This window comes from Nelusetta ayraudi, unplaced genomic scaffold (assembly GCF_046127955.1).
Source record: "Nelusetta ayraudi isolate G7.1 ecotype Tasmania unplaced genomic scaffold, CSIRO-AGI_Nayr_v1 ptg000313l, whole genome shotgun sequence".
In the NCBI taxonomy this organism is placed as follows: Eukaryota; Metazoa; Chordata; class Actinopteri; order Tetraodontiformes; family Monacanthidae; genus Nelusetta; species Nelusetta ayraudi.
Genome location: NW_027466360.1, coordinates 70,092 through 91,575, shown reverse-complemented (window position 1 = coordinate 91,575; position 21,484 = coordinate 70,092). Strand labels below are relative to the sequence as shown.

At 47.7% G+C, this 21,484-nt stretch overlaps 4 protein-coding genes and 1 non-coding gene across 8 annotated transcripts; 3 read left to right on the top strand and 2 right to left on the bottom strand.

Moving 5' to 3' along the window:
• The first annotated feature begins 1,620 nt into the window (after positions 1-1,620).
• trnaq-cug (transfer RNA glutamine (anticodon CUG)) lies at positions 1,621-1,692 on the top strand. Its single transcript has one exon. It is a non-coding gene; the product is annotated as a tRNA-Gln (tRNA).
• A 532-nt stretch (positions 1,693-2,224) lies between these two features.
• gatad1 (GATA zinc finger domain containing 1) lies at positions 2,225-3,978 on the bottom strand. Its single transcript, XM_076017300.1, has 5 exons — positions 3,543-3,978; positions 3,171-3,293; positions 3,005-3,064; positions 2,653-2,836; positions 2,225-2,570 (listed from the first exon to the last, which is right to left on the bottom strand). The coding sequence occupies exons 1-5, from the start codon at positions 3,720-3,722 to the stop codon at positions 2,380-2,382; spliced, it is 738 nt and encodes a 245-aa protein (XP_075873415.1). The 5' UTR covers positions 3,723-3,978; the 3' UTR covers positions 2,225-2,379.
• A 312-nt stretch (positions 3,979-4,290) lies between these two features.
• chrac1 (chromatin accessibility complex subunit 1) lies at positions 4,291-6,401 on the top strand. Its single transcript, XM_076017301.1, has 3 exons — positions 4,291-4,494; positions 4,662-4,788; positions 5,441-6,401. The coding sequence occupies exons 1-3, from the start codon at positions 4,336-4,338 to the stop codon at positions 5,518-5,520; spliced, it is 366 nt and encodes a 121-aa protein (XP_075873416.1). The 5' UTR covers positions 4,291-4,335; the 3' UTR covers positions 5,521-6,401.
• On the bottom strand, positions 5,220-10,101 carry LOC142882521 (uncharacterized). Of its 3 annotated transcripts, XM_076017299.1 has the most exons (4): positions 9,909-10,101; positions 9,623-9,699; positions 7,620-8,178; positions 5,220-6,985 (listed from the first exon to the last, which is right to left on the bottom strand). In XM_076017299.1, exons 3-4 carry the CDS (start codon positions 8,165-8,167, stop codon positions 6,844-6,846), a joined length of 690 nt encoding a protein of 229 aa, XP_075873414.1. In that variant the 5' UTR covers positions 8,168-8,178; positions 9,623-9,699; positions 9,909-10,101; the 3' UTR covers positions 5,220-6,843. The 3 variants fall into 3 exon arrangements, with proteins under 3 accessions (XP_075873414.1, XP_075873413.1, XP_075873412.1); XM_076017298.1 differs by lacking the exon at positions 9,909-10,101 and having other exon boundaries at positions 9,623-9,856; XM_076017297.1 differs by lacking the exons at positions 9,623-9,699; positions 9,909-10,101 and having other exon boundaries at positions 7,620-8,330.
• Positions 10,102-10,174: 73 nt separating this feature from the next.
• pip4p2 (phosphatidylinositol-4,5-bisphosphate 4-phosphatase 2) lies at positions 10,175-20,745 on the top strand. 2 transcript variants are annotated; one of them, XM_076017349.1, is made up of 8 exons: positions 10,175-11,102; positions 14,965-15,113; positions 15,225-15,331; positions 15,709-15,832; positions 16,202-16,276; positions 16,860-16,912; positions 18,970-19,060; positions 19,800-20,745. In XM_076017349.1, the coding sequence occupies exons 1-8, from the start codon at positions 10,997-10,999 to the stop codon at positions 19,941-19,943; spliced, it is 849 nt and encodes a 282-aa protein (XP_075873464.1). In that variant the 5' UTR covers positions 10,175-10,996; the 3' UTR covers positions 19,944-20,745. The 2 variants fall into 2 exon arrangements, with proteins under 2 accessions (XP_075873464.1, XP_075873465.1); XM_076017350.1 differs by lacking the exon at positions 16,202-16,276 and having other exon boundaries at positions 10,184-11,102.
• Positions 20,746-21,484: the final 739 nt, after the last annotated feature.

Sequence of the window (21,484 nt, the reverse complement as noted above, 5' to 3'; positions counted from 1 at the left end):
GGAAGCGAGAATGTTTCACACATTCCACTGAGCAGCCCTCAGATCAACTTTTAGATGACATAGACCATAAAACAAAACAAAACAAAACCTGTTTTTTGTTTTTTTTTTACAACACAAAATAATCTGTCAGCATGGAATCCTGCCAGAGTCTTTTTGCTCTGAAAGACTATTTTCCATGAGTGAGATGGTATCCAAGCAGCAAATAAACGCCAACAGTCTACATGTAATGTAGACACCCCCCACCCCCCTTCGTCACCGACCTCCTCCCAGCAGTCCGTCTGGCTGGAGAGGCAAAGCAGTGCCAGATGTGGAGAGTCCGGCCGGTCGGGTATAAAGACCCCGCTGTTTGAAATGGGTGCACTTCACAGCCTTGAAAATCTCTTTATAGAGACGGAGGAGGAGGAAGGGCGGAAGAATAAACACACAGCTCCCTCCATGCACCTTTTAAGTGTCGGCAAATTATGTGTGCAAAGAGGATTTGCACCAAAGGCAGACGGAGCATTGGAATTAATTTGGAGGAAACGTATGGCTCTTAAAAACATACAACAAAACAAAACATATTTATTCATATACTTTTTGAGATAGGGGACATTGTGATTAAAATGGATGAAAAAATGCTGTCAACATATGAAATGTTCCTCACTTATGTCACATATCAATGTAGAGTGTCTCACCTATGACTGGTTTAAATAATCAGGGAGGCAGTTTGAAGCTCAAAAGCAGTTTAAAGTTCCAAAACATTTGTAAAGATAATCTACTCGATGTGGTGCCTTCGTGGCCTTAGTTTAATATTGTTTCAAGTCTACATTAAATATACCAAAGCATATACTGACTGAGAAGGCTGTGTTTAATATATAAGCTTATTTAGTTGTTGTTGTTGTTGTTGTTGTTGTTTTTTACCTTGGTCAGTTTGGTTCTGCAGATGTGTTTATGTTCCAGTTCTCTTTGGCAGTTAAGCAAACTGGAAGCCAAACTTCCACCTGCAGGGAAAAAAAAAATAAAAAAATGTTAGGATTTGCTAACATAATAACAAATATGCGATCTCAGATAAATTGCCGTTCTTACCTTCAGGGTTTTGTCGGCGTTTCGACGCTGTCCAGAATGACCAGAAAGTAAATAAGTCGCCAAAGGAACAAATGCACATTGTTTTTATTAGAGTTTAGAATGACGTTTCTCACCAAGTTTAGAGTGTAATTTGCCCATGTTCCAGCCTGGTCATGTGATCAAGAAAGCGAAAAATTCCCAGATTAAAAAAAAAAAACATATATATATAAATATATATAATAAATATTCCAGATATTACTATCTGCACAGGAGCTAAATGATGCACTCCAGGGGATTTTCTCCGCCAGAGTGAAAAGTTCGACCGCAGTTTACCAAAGACGCGGAGTGAGATGATTCCCTCACTCACACGCACTTCCTCTTTCGTTTGGCGCGGCTCTCGTGGTCTCAAGTGACGCTTTGTTCGACATTCCGGTTACAATGTTAACTTTAACTGACCACAAAAATCTTGCGTTAAGATTAAAAGTTTAACTTGTCCAATAGCAAGTAGTGCGGTTACAGGCCGGAGACGGCCAAGGTTTTCTTGTGGCCCTGGACTTCATCGTCGACAGCAGCGTCGGTTCCATGGTGTAATGGTTAGCACTCTGGACTCTGAATCCAGCGATCCGAGTTCAAATCTCGGTGGAACCTGATTTTTCTTGTGTCACAATAAACGATCGACGTTGTTCTAATCCATAGCAAACCGGACGCAACTTTGTCAGTCAGCGATTTCATGTCAATTATTCGAATTATTCAATTTATTCCGGTTGATTCAATTATTACGGATTTTAGAGGTAATATTTCAGAACTAGATTATTTGGGATTATTGCGTGCTGGTACATGTGATCACAAACGGCCCATTGCACGCGGGAATAAATACATACATAAAGAATAAATGGCAGCTCTGGACTTTCTAAGGATAATTTTCTAAACTAATGATTTCATTAATCATGTAAAACTTTAAGAGATTACCTCATTCAATTTAGTATAAAACTATATTTATCTTTTATTTGAAATGAAGTTAAAAACAAAACGTTTGCAAGAGCTCACATTTCCGTTAATTAGGCATTGCGCTGATTTTCTATGTAATGCCAAGCAAAACAGCAACACCCACACAAAGATTTTTTGTTTGTCTAAAAAATATTTAAATTAAATTTAAATATTTAAATTATGATTCAAAATGTTAAAAAAACCAAAACATCTTTATTGTCATCATATTACACACATGTACATGGGTCCATTTAAAGGCTCAAGTCCTCTTTGCAGTTCTGAGGTGCAGTGCTGTCAATCAGGGCCTCTGACTGCACGGAGACTCCAGTCCTCCGTGCAGTTAGGTCACTAAATGCTGCCACTGACAGACTCTTTGACTGTATGGGCCTGTGCGCCTCCTATGTGGCTCCAGACGTAGCCCTTTTCCGGCCGGATTGGAATGGTCGGGAACGGAGAACTCCGCGACTTGAAGTATTCCGACGGGGCGTGGCACACAAACTCGAGGTACTCCATTCTTCTGGGCAGCTCCTCCTCTGGGCCTGACAAAACAGACAATCCTCAGACTGCTTCACTGGCTTTGTTAAAATGTGCATGTTTAACGTAGGAGTCTGCATTACTTACCAACAATGAATGTCCCAGGATCAAACTGGTCTTTTGGACTGGACTGGGTGGGGATCAGCCAGGTCAGGGCAGCGCTTTTTTCACAGTACTGGTCTTGCATGAAGCCCCGAATCTGAGCGTAGTACGGCTTCCCATCTTCCTCATCCGTTACCTTGATGACGTCTCCTGTCTGGTAGTAAACACCCTGCAGGTACAAAAAGAGAGAAAACACACCTGTCAAACACAGTTATGGTGCAATACTTAAAAACAACAACAACAACAAAAAAACTCAGTTTAAGAGAATAAAATAGCAAAAACCCATCAGAAACAGGAATGTGATGGAGGAAGAGCTTGATTGGAACCAATTACCTACCCTATAAAAGACTGATTCTGATGTGATGATTGTTGCAACAGATTCTGGTGCTTTGATCGGCTGAGGAGAGAGATGACACACACAAAGATGCCGGTGTCAAATACAAATATCCAAGGTGCAGAACAGTGACAAGAGTTACACTGAGCAATATAAATTCCACCCTCACGTTTTTGAGTTTGAATATGTGTCTTCTTCCTTTCCCTTTGGTCGACACCTTCTTCTCAGATGCAGGAGCTTTGTATTTGGTGCTCCTCAGCCGTGCAGACCGCCTGTGGATCTCCTGTTTAGACTGAGGAGAAGGCACAACAAACAGACTGTCATGAAGATCACCACCAAATCTTGTGAGCACCCGCTCCAATTCAATTCTTTAGTAAGTTTACCTTTTCGTGTACTTGCTTAGCTTATTTGAGCTCTCGATGGAAAGCAAGGTTTTCTTTCCATTAAAACACAACATTTGGTAGTTGTAATAGTGGTAGGATTCTAAATGACAGAGGACTATATAATAACAAATAATATATAATAATATCCATGCATTGACCTGCTTTCCACCGCCATTGCTGGGCTGGATGCTGGAGATGATGGAGGGCCCGGCTGGTCCGCCGCTGCTGCTCTTCCCCGTGCAGTTGTTGCAGAGGATCTCCCCCTGGTTCCCCTTCTTCCACATGGACGAGGAGTTCGTCTTGCACACGGCACAGCACGGTTTCAAACCCAGCGGCATCGTCGGTGGCTGTGTCAAATGCTGAACAATGAAGCTTTGGTCGCTGGAAAAGGCTCCGTGTGCGGACCGCGTATCACCGCTGATGCGGAAGAACCAGTACGGGATTTGTGTTTCTTATAAGTGGCGAATCCTCTGGCCGACCATCAGTGGAAACACCATAGTATTAAGCTCGCCATCGGATCGCATCCTGTGTTATTTATTGTGACAGGCACATCGCCGCCATTGCAGACGCCAGTGTCTTATTCGACTCTCTTGGTGTCGGGGAAATGTGAGAAGGGCGCCGCCATTGGACAGGATGAATAACTGCTGTGACATTTAAGAAATTTCATGTTGGCGCTTGTAAAATAAGCTTAAGTTATGGAATACAATATCAAAATATGTATTTTCAGTAAAACATAAATGTGAAAACAACGTTTTTTCTTTGTTTTTTTTTAAAGGCATGTTGACATTTTACGTTCCAGTAGTCTCCCGCCAGCAGGTGGCGGTAAAGGTGCACTTATACTGCTGAGCCGCATGCACACCGAGGAAGGGAGGAAGATGACACTACGTCACAGTTCAAAACAAGTACGAGTTCCGCTTGTCTCGTGCCGCCGCCGCCGCCGCCGCGTCCCCTATGAAGATGTCTCAAAAGAGTTCTGACAAAGACGACCAAACGTCGGCCAGTAAAAAGTCGATCTCACTGCCGATCTCCAGAGTGAGGTTGATAATGAAGAGCTCACCCGACGTGTCCAGCATCAACCAAGACGCCCTTTTTCTGACCACCAAGGCGACAGTAAGATACTCTTTGAACGCTAAAAATCACCCGGCTCGCTCACCGGGCAGTTGGCTGCTTTGCTAACGAGGATTAGCTCGCTGTTAGCCAGCGTTGAAAACGTATCTGCTTTAAGTTTCCTCTCAAGCGCCGCAGCAGCGATAGATGACCGACTTGTGTCTTTGAAGGAGCTGTTTGTCCAGCACCTGGCGCTGTCCTCATTCACCAGCGGCTCCGGGAAGGAAAGCAACTCTCTGACGTACAGCGACCTGGCTCACACGGCGGAGGGGACGGAGACCTTCCAGTTCCTCACAGGTGAAACTCACCCCCAGCCGCTCAGCTTCTGCTGGTCTATTACATTTTTTTTTATTATTTTTTTTATACATTTACATATTATTCCAGGCTAATAATGCACACAAACAAAAACACATGGGAGTGTATATTTTGTAGTTATGCAACATAAACCTGTTGTGTGCCGTCGTTTGTCCTGGCAAAAAAAAAAAAAAAAAATGACAGAAAACCAATACGAGTGTTTAGATAACTACAGGTTACTTAGTTTAGTTATTTCCCTTCTTAATAATGATATGTATTCTATTTGTTGCAATAAGAATACGTATCTAGAGCTATTATTCTAGATGCTTATCAAGTAATCACAATGAAGATGTCTCCCTTTTGCAGTAATAATTACAAATATTTGGGTGATACAAGGACTAAACTTATTGATTAAAGAAGTGTTTGTTCAGTATGTGGTGAGTTAAATTAGGCCTTTACTTTTATTTTTGTGCCTGTAATAAGTGGAAATGCATGGCATTGCCTTAACGTCACAGACTGCAGGACCTCAGTGCTGGTGCATTTTAACCGGGAGACTAATTATACATACACATTTCCTCCTGAGATTTTCTTGAATGACAGCTCGGTCCCTCTCAGCTTGGGATAAATATTGTTATATTGGCTTTTCCAATGACAGACATCCTGCCAAAGAAGATCTTGGCTCGGGATTACTTCAAGTCTATGGAGCAAATGCCAGATGAGGAAGCGGATTTCTAGGGGGACACTGGCTGCATTTCATATCTTGGCAGGTTCTATCTCATGTACAGGTCACAGACTCAGAGCAAAATGACTGGCAGGTGAGTATGACAGGCTGTGTCAACTTGTGGATTTCAAAAGAGGTTTATGTACAATCATTTATAGCTACATAGAGCAGATGTGAATTCTGATGGAAACCCAAACTGTACTGTACACCGTAGGACATTGAAAAATGTTTGAATACTTGATGCCAGAATACACTGCGACTAGCCTAAACAAAGCACCGAATGGTCAATTATGAAGCCGGCACACCTCCTAATTTATGCAGAATAATAATCTCTGCAGACATGACATTTACCTGGCTTTCAATACTGTTGGTGCTAATAAATGCCTTTGAAATGTAGCACTTGGAAGTATTTAGCGTTTGGCTCATAATTCTAGACCTGCTTTGAAGCTTTAATTGTCTTTAGTTACACCTTGTTCTCCCCCGCCCCCCCCTGAAAAGATGTATTTTCCTAACATGTTTCAAGGCTGTATGACACAGTGGACTTACCGCCCATAAAACACTGCAGAAATCCATTCCACACAGCTGCACTCCATATGTCTTTTTTATTGTTAAAAAAAAAACAAAACAACCCTTTGTTGTAGATGTTTAAAATATTGTTTTCAAACAAAAAAATGTTCTTCTGAAATGTTTTTTTTGCTGAAATGATGTCTTGTTTGAGCTATGAGTAGTTATAATAACAAATACTTGAAAGTTATTTTTAACTAATCTAATTAAAGAGAACTCATTTTCCCCTATTTTGAATACAAAATGACAGAATTGCCTTTTTTATCAAAATGAAAATGAAATTTGTTATCAGTCCAACTTAGGAATTAATCATTTAGATTTGATATAAAAATTAAAGATATTTGCCATGTCAACGTCTTTTTGGTACCAATTGCATTTTTTTTTACCCACAATTTCTGTGCATGTAAAACAAAAGAAATGTGACTCAGGAGGAGTTGCGCCCCCTGCTGTTACAGCACGTCGTGCTGTTTTACTAGAGGGTTTATGTCTGGCTGTGAAATCTCCATGTGGAACATATGGGAACTGTAAAGCAAGAGCTACATCTTCATTACCCCCCACCCCCCCCCCCCTTTATTGCACAAAGCCGTTTCATCTGTGCCAATTCCATGTGGGTTTTTTTTTTTTCTGGGAGTTTTTGTTCTGACTAAAGCACAAATCAAATCACAATAAAAGTTTATTTTGTCGCTGCAATACAAAGTAACAGACAATCCGCTTGTATATAAATACAGGTTAAATAAGGGGAGAAAGAGGAAAGTAGCCGGGGCTGGTTGCTGTCACTGCCGGGCTAATTTGGCCAGCCGCCATTGCATGTTGACAAAAGTACTTTCTAAGAGGGAAAAGTGTCTCTCCAGGGTGTTCGCTGCGCTCTCCCTTCCATGTATGGCGTCCTGGGTGTCGCCGAGGTTCTCTTTCAGGCTGGAAAACATGACAAGCCACAAGTTGAATGTCTTGAGTACAGATGAGGTAACCCCCCCCCCACCACCACCACTAAAAAGGTCTGTCTGGTCCATCCAAGGAACATTTTGCCATCCCAAAGACAACAAGCAGCGAAAGCTGTTCCCGACGGGGCCTGTTTGTGCCGGAGCCGCCCGTCTCTCCGCCAGATGACTGCAGAAATGACTCAGCTGCTCGTCTGGATGCTGTTTCCACTTTGTCAGCGCTGGCCAGCCCGCCCTCACACTCTGGCCAAACAAGCAACAGAGCTGAACGAGAGCCTGGCCTCAGTCCACAGCCGCTCTCTCATCAGTGCATTACATAAAACAAATGTGATGCTGGACGAGAGCAGGAAGCCGTTGAGGCTTTCCCCCCCTCTCTGAGCTCTTGTTAAAATGTTTGATTCGTACATTTGACGGAAATAAGATGGAAGTTTGAAGTCGATCTTAAGTCTGTGAACACGTGATAGTGTAGTTTTGACTTAGGGAGGCTCGGGCTGTGGAGGAGATCTAAAAACTGAACTCCAGTCGTTCAATTGGACCTGCTGAACCGTGTTCACGTCCTATCCTGCGATACTCTGGGCCCGTCAACTGCTTGACGGACTTCCGTTTCTCACCTTGTGAGGATCCCCTGCTCCTTCCCCTCCTTCCTCGTCTCTGCCAGTGAGACGAAAACCTTCTCCATGGTCTCAATGGTCTCCACCGCGGTCTGGTGGTCCGAGTGGATCCCCTGGACCTCCTCCCTCGCTTGATGTTTGTAGGAGGCTCCTCCCTCCTCCACTCCGCTGGAGTCGGACACGGCCTGCAGGGCGGCCCGATTCTGCAGAACCTGCAGGCGGGACTTGGCAAACTCCTCCGGTCCAGCTATGTCGTCCCAGCAGATGTCGGAGGACGGCGGCAGCCAGAAACGCTGGGTGCAGTTGACCGGTTCCCCCGGGGTCTCGGTGACAAACGGGCTGTCGGCCGGGAAGCTGTGCAGCAGGTGCAGGAGAGACGACCCAGAACCCCACTCCAAGTCCTCCACGTCCGGTTCCCCGGACACTTGTTCGTGCAGGAAAGAGGCCAAGTGGCCAGCTGCTCCTGCAGCCCCTGCGTGGAGGTGGAGGACCCCCAACAAGAGGAGAGCCGTGCGGAGCAGCGTCCTGCTGTCGGTCCTCTGGACCATCTTGCAAAAGGCTGAAACACAAAACACACACACACACGCACACAGAGCATTGCGTAACACGTTCTCTGTTATCACAGCACTAAAACAGTGCAGTGCAAGGTTCAATCTGAACCTGGAGAAAAAGCCCATTGGTAGACTGACTGAAATGTGCACGTGAAAGGGGAAGAAATTTAAATTTAACTGAAGCTTTGATGGTCCCTCGTGTAAAATAGGATTTTGTTACAGCCCGTAACATACAACACGATTTAACCAACGAAACTGCCACATTAGAGGAAAACGATATTTTGCTAATTAATTTGTTGTCTTGTGACTTACTTGTGGGTTTAGATTTATTGCGAACCCCCCAGTAGCAGCTTTAAGTTGTGGATCTGAACAACTCCCAGTTCTCCAAAACTTCCACCAAATTCATCTCAACCTTCGAATAAACCGAGTCTGCTCTAACTGCAGCTTCTCATCCACTGACAGCTGTTGCCATGTTGCCGAAATGAAGCGGCGAGAAGAACATGCAGGAGGAGACTGAACGGAAGTCCGCTGCCTCGGCTGGATGGCTCGCCGCGCGACCAAAGAACAAAAATAAATAAAAAAATTCGCGCGACACTCGCATCCCTTCCCTCGCATCTCGCAAAGGTCAGCGTGACCCCCAGCCGCAGGTCACGCTCGGAAGAGTGTCCCCTGTGGCTTACCGTTCGGAGAAACCCTCCGGGCGACGGACGGCTGCGCGGTGTCGGAGCGCTGCTGCTGCTGCTGCTGCTCCTCAGGCTCCTCAGGCTCCTCTGCTGCTGTGCGAGGCGAGTCGTCGGAAAAAGTGAGTCGCTGCTCGCTGCTCGCTGCTCGCCTCTTACATCTGAGACACTGCTTACTGGCTGCTGAGCAGCGCAGCCGCGTCCCAAGGACTTTCCACCAGGCTGCCTGATGGACTTAATCAAGGAAAAGTCTCCCCGGCCAGCTCAGCTCGGAGAGTGCCCAGCGAACCTTCAGATGCCCCCCCCAACCCCCCGACGATAACTCGATAACTTCTCGCCACTGTGCCCCCCCCCCCCCCCCATTTTATCCATCTGCACCCTCTCCCCCGCCGACACGTTGTGATTCTCCTGGAATTTACGAGGCATTTTAGAGCAGTCACCATTGAATTTCACTTCACCCAATTTAAGATGAAACCCTTCCTGAACACACGCACGCACACACACACACACACACACACACACACACACACACACACACACACACACACACACACACACACACACACGCAGACTTAATGACCTATAGTTTAGTTTTCAGTTTAAAAGATATTGATGGGATTTGCATACATTTATGTTTGGCTTTTTTTCTTTGTTTTCTTTTTCTTCTTCTTCTTCTTCTTTTTTTTCTTTTTTCTTTTATTCTATTCATTTCACGCTTAACTTTCACCACTTGACTGTTCTATTTAATGGATTGACACAACCGCACGCATACCTCTGGAACGGTTGCTTGTGTGAGTGTCCTGCGTGGTGCTACTGCTGTCTTCTAGTGGATCTCGTCAGTGAACGCAACTCAATGTCAATACAAATTTTGTAACGAATAATTTTAAAGAATATTCATAATTTGTACCTCTCTCAAAATACGTGGCTACGTTTTTAAATATATTCTTTCTTTTCTTCAAGCATTGTATCCTCCACCCACACAGAATACACTGCCGTGATGTTTGAAATGCACCCCAACTCTGAAAAAAAAAAAAAAAAAGAAGGGCCAATTTATTCACACCATCTGTCTGCTTGCTTGGCGTGTCCTTTGAAAAGCAGTGACACAACCTACCGAGAATGTCAGGCATGCTTTGGCACAACTGAACAAGGGTGTAGTAGTTTTAGGGAAAAACAGAATATGATGCAAGGAACCACTATTATGCAATGCAACTGTCAGCACATGCAGCCGCTAAAGTCCTGCAAGCTTGTTTGAGAATTCTATACCTCGTCCACCGACAAAAGCTCACCGTTTTGAGAGCTTCTGAGCGTGTTGGCAGAATTTGAGATTTCTCGCATCCAATTCTAATAAATACTTTTGCAGATGACATCTTTGGTCTCTTAGAAATCTTATTGTCTAGACTGGCTGGATTTTCCACCACGCCGTCCACACAGATGTTTCCGCTGAAGATGCAGGCCAGGTGATTGCAGCCAGATGCAGTTTTCAAGGATGCCAACTCTTTTGAGGAACATAAACATAGTTGGAGAGTCTGAGTTATTTATTTATTTATTTATTTATTTATTTTGCTTTGTAGTCCAGAGTAGGTTAGGTTGAGACGCCGGTAAAAATGATGTAACACTGACACCTAGTGGCAGATGTAGGGAAGTGCGGGGGATCTTTGCCTTCACTGACGCAGCACGCAAATGGTTTTGTTGCGATGTAGCTGTTTGCAACCATCTTTGCAGGAGAATCTCACAAAGGTTTCCAAATGTGACACAGGCGTACATTTCTGCGATATAAAAACCAAAATATCATTGAAGTTTTGTTCCAGATCTTGGTCACTGTACAAAAATAAATAAATAAATTCCATCACAGTATCCAGTTCACCGAGGCAGCGTCAGCCGGCCGGCGGCTGTGGAGCCCCGGTTTGTGTGTCACTGAGGGGCGGTCGGTGTGTGGAGCTCCTCCTCCTCCTCCTCCTCCTCCTCCTCCTCCTCCTTTTCCTCCTCCACCAGGCTGCCGTCACCGGGGCTGCTGCTGCTGCTGCTGCCGCTGCACCTGGAGCAGCTCAGCGCCAAACACAGGCAGTCGGTGCCGCAACCAGGAGCCTCCGCGCCGCCCTCCGGCCGTCATCTCTCCCGTCCCCGTCCCTCCGCGCCGAACGACGCCATGGCCTCGGACGGCATGGACGAGCGATCCCAGCTGCTGTCGAGCCCCAACTCCGGGAACGTGACGCCCACCGCCCCCCCGTACCTGCAGGAGCCGAGTCCCCGAGGTAAACAACCCGCCGGAGCCTCCGTGCGTGCATGCTGAATCATTTCACTGCCTCTCCCCCCCCCCCGCTGCTGCTGCTGCTGCTGCTGCTGGGCGTGATCGGGTGTCGTGCGTAACCGAGAGGCTGCAGCTGCGAGCCAAGGAAGCCGAGCCGAGCCGAGCCAAGGCACAGCAAGGCAAAGCAAGGGGCCTACAAGTGAGCAGAGAGTGGTGGAGGAAGAAAGGTGGAGCCTGCGTGCGCACTGTGGGAACTGGAGCAGTGGGTTAGACTAGCAGGGCCCTGCCATGACCGCAGCGGGCTCGGGGGGGGGTCGTCCGCCCTCCCCCACCCCCAATGAAGATGAATGGTCACATCAGCCAAATATACAAACAGAAAGGAGTCGTGATGTGTCACTGTGTGAGGAGGGCTGATGGAGATGCGGAGGGAGGCGCGGCTCTAATGTGCTGCTGCTGCTGCTGCTGCTGCTGCTGCTGCTCTGCTGCTGATTGATGGGGGAGGAATGAGCCGCTGCAGGCGGAGAGGAGGCAGCTTTCTGCAGCGTCAAAACAATGGGCCGAGGTGTCCTGCTGTGGATGCACACAAAACGGTTGTGTGCATCCTCACAACAATAATAATAATAATAACAATAATAATAATAATAATAGTATCATTATTATTATTTTACAGACGCAGCTTGTGTCAGCCCTCCGATGCACTGCATCCTAGAAGCAGGGAGCCTCCTCCGTCCTCTCAGTCAGCAGCAGAATGTGGGTTACGCTGCTGCCTGGTGCTGGACACATGACCACACGTGCATCTCTCCAAGTGTTTCAGCATCAGAGCCTCGCCGTGCCGTGAGTGCTTGTTTGTTCATTAGGAGACGGTGAAAGGGATCTGACGTCAGCGGCGGAGACGCTCTGCTCCACTTTCAATTGCCCCGGCACCGTGGTCTGTGCTGAATGGATCCATTGATGGGGTTGAGAAATCCTTGTCGTTGTTTCAAGGAGGAAGAATGCCGTAATCCAGCCGGAAAACACATATGAGCGTTTTTTTTTTTCTTCTAATCTCTCAGAATTCATATTCCCCCCCCCCCCCCCGACCCCCCCGCACCCCCCATACACCAGCGCCAGCGGATTAGCCCGAAAGGCTTTAACTCTGGAGCCTAATAACTTGTAAAGGGAGCGCCTGTTCCTCTCTGACTCAGGCCTGAGCTCAGCTTCTCCTCCCTCCCCGAGTGGCTTTGCGGCTGGTGGTGCTTTCACACTGAGTCTTCAGTGAGACACTCGGCGAGCCGGAGTGCTTGCATTCAGCCTGATACACCAGCAGGCCTGTGATTTACCCTCCCAGCGGGCCTTCCTACAGTCTCTTGGTCACCACCGCCAGGCTGAGGATGTTCTCCTCCCCCTGTGGCAGCGGTGGCAGCGGTGGCAGCGGTGGCGGCGGCGCACCCACGACCTTGGCTGTTTCTCACTGCAGCTCGGTTCTTGTTGTCACACACTCGATGGTCTTGGGCTCAAATTGCAGATTAAATGGAGTGTGACGGAAGCCCGTGGCCGTGCTCAAATGGCGACAGTGATGAATCAGTGGCCCCCTCTTATTACATTACATTTTACCAGACGCAACCAAATCAGAAGCCCATGTATTGACTTTTTTTTTTTTTTTTTTAATCCCTCAGAGGAATTAAGAGATCTGAGGCTTTTGTCTTCTGACCGATGGAGTCGATGGACAAACGGTGGACACCACAGCCTCACTGTGGTATCAGAAATGACAGTTGTGCTGTGAGACAAAGTGCAGAGTTCCCTCTGTTGGGCTCATTTTCTCTCTCTGTTGCAGTGACTGGCAGCAGTGAGGAATGTTGTCTGAGCCACTTGGACCAGGAAAAGATTAGAACAACATTTTCTTAGTGTGTAGTTGCCTTTACAACACATTCTATTGCTCATCTCTTTGGACTTGTTTCCATATTTGTTTGTGTTCTCGTCTTCTCTTTAGATTTTTTTGAATTTTGAATTTTGAATTTTGCTCATTATTTTAAAAAAGAAGGAAGAAGAAGAAGAAAAGAAGGTCTTAGTCATGGAACAGGTGTCGAGTCCGTCTTCCAGACAACAACTCCCGTTTGGATGCTGTTGCAGTGCCCAGCTGCTCGAGGAAGTCACAGCCATGAAGAAATGTAATTGTTACTAATTAGGCTGAGCTAGGAAGCCCTGAGAAGGATTGACTGGCTGCCTGATCCCTCCATGAGATTTTCCTCTCGCTCTCGCTCTCTCTCTTTTTTTTTTTTTTAATTGTGAGCTGCAGGAACAACAGGAAAGCACCCTGACAAACGTAGACTGCTGAAATCAAGAATGTTGATTTCTTACTTTATATTTGATTTGAGTGAAAAGCAAGATGTCTTACGTCATCATAGCACTCAGTGCCAGAGCAGAGGGAGTTGGACCTTCGTCTTTCATGTCTGATTTTATTAGTGCAGTGAGTCACATGTCTCTAAAATGAGAGCCATTTATTTAATTGTTGTTCATTTACAGCCGCTGATCCAAATTGACTTCTCTGAGCATGAGGAGCAGAGATAGTTATCAGTGAAGTAACGTCTTTCTCACGCGCACGCCTCAGGTGTTTTTTTTTTGTTTTTTTTTAACATTTCTCGAGTTGATCAAATATTTATTTTCGGAAGCCAATTAGTGCGATTTTTAACAGCCTGACAGACGAGGCGACTGGTCTCAGGAGGTTTTTTTCCCCCCAACGCTGCCGTCGTATCAAAGCGATGCAAAGCGAAAGCTCCGGTAGTAGCAAAGCCACTGGAAAACGGTGTAAACCTGCGGATTAGCTGCTTCAGAGGCAAGAAAAAAAAAAAACAAGTGGAATGCAGACGAATTACACAAGGTTAATGAGGGATCCAGTGGGACAGAGTTCACCGCCACTTCACAGTCGGCCTTTTGATAACGTCGGGAAAACGAGATGGAGAAGAAGAAGAAGTCCAAAGGTCCAGTTTCCCGTAAGCGCGTCGCCACCTACGCCCATGACTTCTCCTTCACGCAACTTCTGCTTTCGATACGCACGTGAAACTCAGAAGGCAAGAAAACAGCGGCCGCCCGCACACTCGGAACCTGATGCAAATATCCAGTTTATTTTGCCAGCTTTCGGCCCTTCTGACCGGCTTCAGGCATAGATCAACCAGTGGTTGTGGCTGTCACTTCACCTAATTGTGTTAATGCTTGGAATAGTGTGGCAGTAACCATAAACTTTGGTTCTGGTGCATTTTCATTTTTCATTTTTCATTTTTCATTTTTCATTTTTCATTTTTATTTATCTTATTTTTTTTCTAGTTTTTTTTTTTGTTTTTATTTTATTTTTATTTTTTTCTTGAGCTAAAGGGTGTTGGGAACAGGGGTAGGTTTGGATAAGTCCAGTACTTCTTCCTACTCCTTTCAAGCATATTTAAGTTGTGGACATTTGTTTTTTTTGTTGTTGTTGTTGTTTTCTTTGAGCTTACACATTTTTATTATTGTATCTTTTTCCTTCCTTTTTCCTTCTTTTTATGCTCGAATGAAGAATTAAATGAAAATGAATAAATAAAATGCCAGGCAGAAGCCAACACAACCTCATTAAAAAAAGAAACCACGGAGCAGTTTAAAGGTCCTGCATGACACATAAAGAGTTATTTTTCCTCCCAGGCCGCAGGGGTCTGAGGTCAGTTATCCCAAGCACTGGATATTTACCCCTCTGTTTACCACCTCCTGCCGAGCCAGCACCAGAGAGTCAGGTATCGGTGCCATTTGTGATGTCACAAGGGGCACTGGCCTACTATACTTGGTCCAGTTTTTTTTTTTTTTTAAATCCCTTCACGTGTTTTCTTCTCCTCCTCCTCCTCCTCCTCCTCCCCCTCCCACAGCGGAACTGCCCCCTCCCTACACGGCCATCGCCAGCCCCGACGCCGGCGGCGTGCCCATCATCAACTGCCGCGTCTGCAATTCCGTCATCCACCTGGATGGGAAGCTGCATCAGCACGTGGTCAAGTGCACCGTCTGCAACGAAGCCACGGTGAGTCCTCCTTCCTCCTTCCTCCTTCCTCCTTCCTCCTGCTGTTCTGCCCTCTGAAGCCGCGACTGAGACGCAAAGCGATGCCTGATTTCCCTGCTTTTAAACCTCCAGCCGATCAAGAACCCCCCGACGGGGAAGAAGTACGTGCGGTGTCCTTGCAACTGCCTGCTTATCTGTAAAGACACATCCAGGCGGATAGGCTGCCCTCGGCCAAACTGGTAAGTCACAGTCCTGCTGAAGCGCAGAGCGTCTGTTTTTTTTCAGTTCAAAGTGCAGTTCTAGAAAGAATCCCTTTGTGATGTCATAAAGGGTACACCGCCAACTTCATGTCGGTGACCACACTCCCAGCCAGGGATTGGCCCTGCCGTCTGACACGGCCTTGTTTATTTTGCACTTCCAAACAATGGAAAGATTAAGAGAGAAAAAAAAAAAAAAAAAAAAAAAGAATCAGCTTTTGCTGACGGCTGTAAACAGAGGGCTAAACACGCCCTTTTCTGCCCATCTTTGAGCCTTTAACGGGCGATCGACCGCGCCAGGTGTGAAAACGTGTCGACGGAGCCTCGTAACGTCCTCATCTTCTCCACCCCCAACGCAGCAGACGCACAATCAACCTGAGCCCGGCGATGGTCATCCCCGAGGAGCAGCCCACTCAGCCGGCTCTGCCCATCCAGCCCGAGGGCATGCGGGTGGTGTGCGGCCACTGCGGAAACACTTTCCTGGTAGGTCAACGCATCAGCGCCACCGCCGCCGCCGCCACCGCCACCGCTGCCGCTAACCCACCGCAGCCCGGCTGCTCCTCGGCTGCTGGTGTTGCAGGGACGGTCGGCTGCGCTGCTGCACCCCCCCCCCCCCCCCACCTCCCCCGCGCCCTGGATGTCAGCCGTCCGTTTCTTTGCCCGGCTTATTAAAAATTAAACCTCGCCGCAGTGTTGTTGCAGCCACGGGCCGGATAACTCCCACCGAAACAACCCCGCCCCGCCCCGCCCCGCCCACTTCTCAGCACCCTCTAATGATGTGTTTTGCAAGCGTGCACCGCCACGGCGCAGCTTAACGTGTGCGCACTGTTTGCCGCCTGCGGCGCTTTGTAGGGCGGCGAGGACGCCGGCTCATCCCAGCCAATGTCTCACCTCCCCGGCGACGGCGCCCCCCCGCCAAGGCAGCAGGTTGAGACGGACGGACGGCCGGCCGTAGCGACGCTCACATTAGCACACAGGCTAACATCGCACACTGGCGTCCATAAGACTTTGCTCACAACCAGGATTCCGTTTGAGGAACCGGCGGCGAATGTGAAACTGTGCCGTCCAGGTGTGAGAAGTCTTATTGAACGTGTGTGAATAGGACCGTAAATGATCTGGGATGAAGTTTTCTGAAATAGTAATAGTGAATTTGAATATATATATGTATAGAATTAGTTGTTAGTAGCTGCTGATTTTGTCCCTGTGGCGTTCTAACCTGGCCAGGGAGGGCGATGCACCAATTACCAATACCACAGTCTGCAAATCTGGAGCAAAAATCAATAATAATCCCATTGTTAACAGCACGCTGACGTTCATCCGTCATCACGTCAGATTTAAACTGTTTAGATTGAGAGTTAATTGGTGCATCCCTGCCCAGAACTTTATAATGTGGCTGAATGAATGCGCTTGTGGTGATTTCTTAGATTTTTTTTTTCTCTCTAAAACGCTGATTGATCTTTAACTGTGGGACGTTCCAGTGTGATAACAGCGCCCCCTTTGTCTGTTTCAGTGGATGGAGCTTCGCTTTAACACGCTAGCCAAGTGTCCCCACTGCAAAAAAATGTAAGTCCCTTCTTTTTTTTGGAATGTGCATTTTTTTTCCACAATAACATTTCCGTGTTTTACCGCCGTAACTTCTCACACACGATGCCGCAAAGTACGCTGGCAATCTGCACGCTCAATGGAAGCAAAAGAACAAAGAACGAGCTAAAACTTTATTTATTTATTTATTTTTTAAATAACGATCATCAAATCATGTCCAGATGGTTGTGTCAGTGTCTTTGATGTGTAGATAAAGAAGTATTGCAGCGATGTCAGACGCAGGGCTCAGAGGTCTGGAGCTGTGGGGGGCGGGTTATCACTCTGCAGGGTGTCTGAAGAGTGAAGATAAGGTGCAGCCGGCTGAGCTCAAACCCACTCCTGCCTCACTCCTGGCTCACTCCTGCCTCACTCCTGGCTCACTCCTGGCTCACTCCTGCCCCACTCCTGCCTCACTCCTGCCTCACTCCTCACCCACTCCTGGCTCACTCCTGCCTCACTCCTCACCCACTCCTGGCTCACTCCTTGCCCACCCCTGCCTCACTCCTGGCTCACTCCTGCCTCACTCCTGGCTCACTCCTGGCTCACTCCTGCCCCACTCCTGCCTCACTCCTGCCTCACTCCTGACCCACTCCTGACTCACTCCTGACTCACCCCTGCCTCACTCCTGGCTCACTCCTGCCTCACTCCTGACTCACCCCTGCCTCACTCCTGGCTCACTCCTGCCTCACTCCTGCCTCACTCCTGGCTCACTCCTGGCTCACTCCTGCCCCACTCCTGCCTCACTCCTGCCTCACTCCTCACCCACTCCTGGCTCACTCCTGCCTCACTCCTCACCCACTCCTGGCTCACTCCTTGCCCACCCCTGCCTCACTCCTGGCTCACTCCTGCCTCACTCCTGGCTCACTCCTGGCTCACTCCTGCCCCACTCCTGCCTCACTCCTGCCTCACTCCTGACCCACTCCTGCCTCACTCCTGCCTCACCCCCAGTCCATTGTCACTGATTATTTGCACTCCCGTCCGTCTCTGCTGTCCCAGTTGTCCCTCTTCGTCAACAACGGAAATGAGCCACGTCTGTCTCTCAGCTATGAAGCCGACGACTGTAATTTAAAACATTTGCAGCTGAGGGAACAGTCGCCCCTCCCGGCCTTTCAAATGCAAAATCAATCCTGACGGGGTGTGCGATACGGACAGCCGAGTGTTTGCGTTCTGCCTCAACTTAATGACTCAATAAGAATTGCAATAATATGCGGCACCTGGTAACGACTCTCGCATCCCTCAAACCAAATTACAGATATTAAAAATCTCCTCCTGTCTCCTCCGGGAGTCTCTGATGCACTCAGAGGAAGCGCTCAACTTCTGCCGACGCACCTCCTCGTCTTCTAGGACGTCGATATTCTTTCCTGAAGTGGAGGGCCGACCTCTGCGTGGGTCACGGGTCACGTGACTCTCAACGGTCAGCTGGCTGAAGTGTAAAGATGGACTAACGCTGAGAGAACAGTTTTAAAGAGGGAGCAGTTGAGAAATCTGGTGACCAGCGCCGCCCCCCTCCCCCTTCCCCCGACCCCCTTAAGCCATCTGAAGGTCTGCGGATTCTTAAGAATGTTGGAGTCCGGTCACATGAGGCGCATGTGAGGGAGGAGAGGGCGGGGCTGAGGAGGGCAAGGAAGAGTTGGAAAATATATATATATATTTAATTAAAGAAAAAGAAGAAAAGATGCTCGCGGGCCATCGACTTGCTTTGCTAGTGGTTTGCCAGGAGTCTGAGGCCGGCTGGACATGTGACCTGCCTGAGGCACTCCCATCAGGCTTTCTAACAGAGAGAGGGAGAGAGAGAGAGAAACAGAGAGAGAGAGAGAGAGAGAGAGAGAGAGAGAGAGATGGAAAGAGAGATGGGGAGAGAGAGAGAGAGAGGGGGGAGAGAGAGATGGAAAGAGAGGGAGAGAGAGAGAGAGAGATGGAAAGAGAGGGAGAGAGAAAGAGAGAGAGATGGAGAGAGACTTGGTGGAGTGAGAAGAGCAGAGTTGAGGTGCATCATACCAGACTGTCTCTTCACCTCCTTCCTGTGCGTCTATCTGCAGATCATCCGTTGGCAGCGCGCTCCCCCGGAGGCGCTGTTGCGCTTATATAACCGTAGGAATCATCTGCATCTTCATCGGAGTGGGTTTAACGGTGAGAACTCTGCTTCCTCGTGTTAATGAAGCGGCCACGGCAGCTGCATCACAGTTCAGCCCTGAACTTTTGCTCATCTAGAATAGAAATTGCATTTTTTTCCAGTCTTTGGAATTAATTTCAGAGACAGGAAGCAACCGGTGTACAAGGCTCTTAAATGTAAACAAGTGTTTTTATTTCCTCCCCTCCTGCTTGCTTCTAGTTGGGCTTAGGCCAGGGTTAAAAGTAAGGAGTATTGGCCAATCAGACGCAAGCAGGGGCGGGTCTAGTGAACTCTGCTGGAGAAAAAAGTTACACATATAAGAAATGTGGTGTCGCAATGTTTTTTTCATCAACTGGATCAAAAGTTCCAAAATAAAAGCATCATTATATAAGATTTTTGGACAGAATGTCTTTCATTCAAACTGGCTGTGTCAAAAGCCTGGCCGGCCACAAGGTGGCGCCATTTGGCCAATTCGCCTCACACGCCAACAGGAAGCTTTGAGGCGTAGGTATCTGAAAAAGCTACAACTAAACTTAAAAAATAAATAAATCAATAAATATGACTGAATTTGACTTGAATGTATTTTGACTTTTCTTCACCAGCTGAATGTGTTTCCATGAATTCAGAGGATGTGATGATCAAGTTTAAAATCAACCATTTGTCAGCCATCAGTGATTGCTCAGTGAGTTGTTGTCGTTGTGTCGCGCTCCCAGTTGCTGACTCGTCCTCTTCCTCCTTCCTCTCCTGCGCCACCAGGTGGGCACCCGGGGTTTTGCCAGTCGCTACAACGCCACCTATGTGTCCTGGGCGTTCGCCTACCTGCTGGGCCTCATCTGCCTGATACGAGCCTGCTACTGGGGCGCCATCAAAGTCAGCTACCCAGAGAACAGCTTTGCCTAGGGGGCGCCACTGCTGCCGCCGCCGCCGCCGCCGCCGCTGCCGTTGCACTGCTGGAAGGACAAACCCACACTTTTTATTTTGGCCTTTTTTTTCTTCTTCTCATCTCGTTTTGCTGATTCTCAAAGCGGTGGAGTTGAGCTGAAGGAGACGGGGGGCGTGTCCGGACTCCAGTGCGTGCGTGCGTGCGTGCGTGTGTATCTCTGCGAGGGGCCGTGATGCGTGTTTTGAGGGCTTCTACTGTATGTTTGGAGAGAGCCGCGTGCTTGACGTTTCTCATTTTAAAGAATGTGGAGTGGCTGAACGAGCCCGACGTGTGTTTCGTTCCTGGCTCAGACCGCTCGTCTCCGAGGACCCGAATCCTGCCCGAGTTTTGCCAAAAACCCTCCACTGCTGTATGTTAGCGAAGAATCTTAGTAGTAGTGACAGCTGATCTTTATCTTATCTTGTTTTTAAAAACTTGCAAACTGGTTGGATGTGGTCTTTGCGGACCTCCTGACTGATGAACCCAGGTTATCACCGGTTGTTTTTGTTTGTTTGTTTGTTTGTTTGTTTGTTTGTTTGTTTGTTTGTTTGTTTTTAACAGTCCAGACCAAAATGAGACGAGCTCGGAAGAACGAATGGCCCGTTGCGCTACGACGATATGCAATGGTGTGTGTTGTTCTGCTGCTAGAGGAAGTGGGCTGCGTGGCCACACTGTGTCGTCCCGATCGGCCTGCCTGTGTACACTGTCCTAGCACTGCTATTGTGATTTCAACTCTTGAAATGAATCAGTTTTAAAAGAATAAATCCTCATGAAATACCCGCTGTGTGCCAACGTTGATGCCCGGTTCGTGTTGTCCAGTGGCGCCTCAAAGCAGCAACAGTAGAACTTTACCTCCGTCTTTCCTGCTTCTCCTTGCCTCTGCCAGCGGTGGGGACTGAGGAGTCGGGCTGCCGGGCTTTCAGGAGGCGTTCACCGCTCTGCTTGGAATGTAAACTCTCCTGCTCATCTTCCTCCCTGCGGCCCCCCCCCCACCCCCCCATGACCTCCGCTGATCTCTGTGCTAGCTAGCGTTGCTATAGGCTCAATTAGCATGAGGTCTTTTGTTTTCAACGTGTGTCAACTTGCGGTTGTTGTCGACGGTGACGATCAAGCAGAATAATAAAAAAAAAAAATCTTTCCGAAAAAATAAACTCAACCAAGCAGAACAAACTTGTACATAGATGGAAATCAGATTCCATGTGTGATCGGCAACAGCGAGGTGGAGATGGCGTGTGGGTGTGTTTTTTTTTTTCTTTTCTTAGAAAGGATAATTTATCAATAAAAACAATAATTGAATGTGTTGTTCTGTTTGCTTGTTGGCTGGGACGATTGTGAATTTTTAAGGTCCAGATAAAGTTGAAAGGTGAGCGCGTGACGTGTGTGTGTGACATCCAAGCCGTCTCACTGGGGCTGAACTTAGACAGCAGCTACATGGAAGGAGAGTGGTGGTGTTTGTCGTTCATGGCTTCAGTTGCGGCCAACTTGTCACGTGTCCAGAACTCTCGACCCCGCTCAGAGC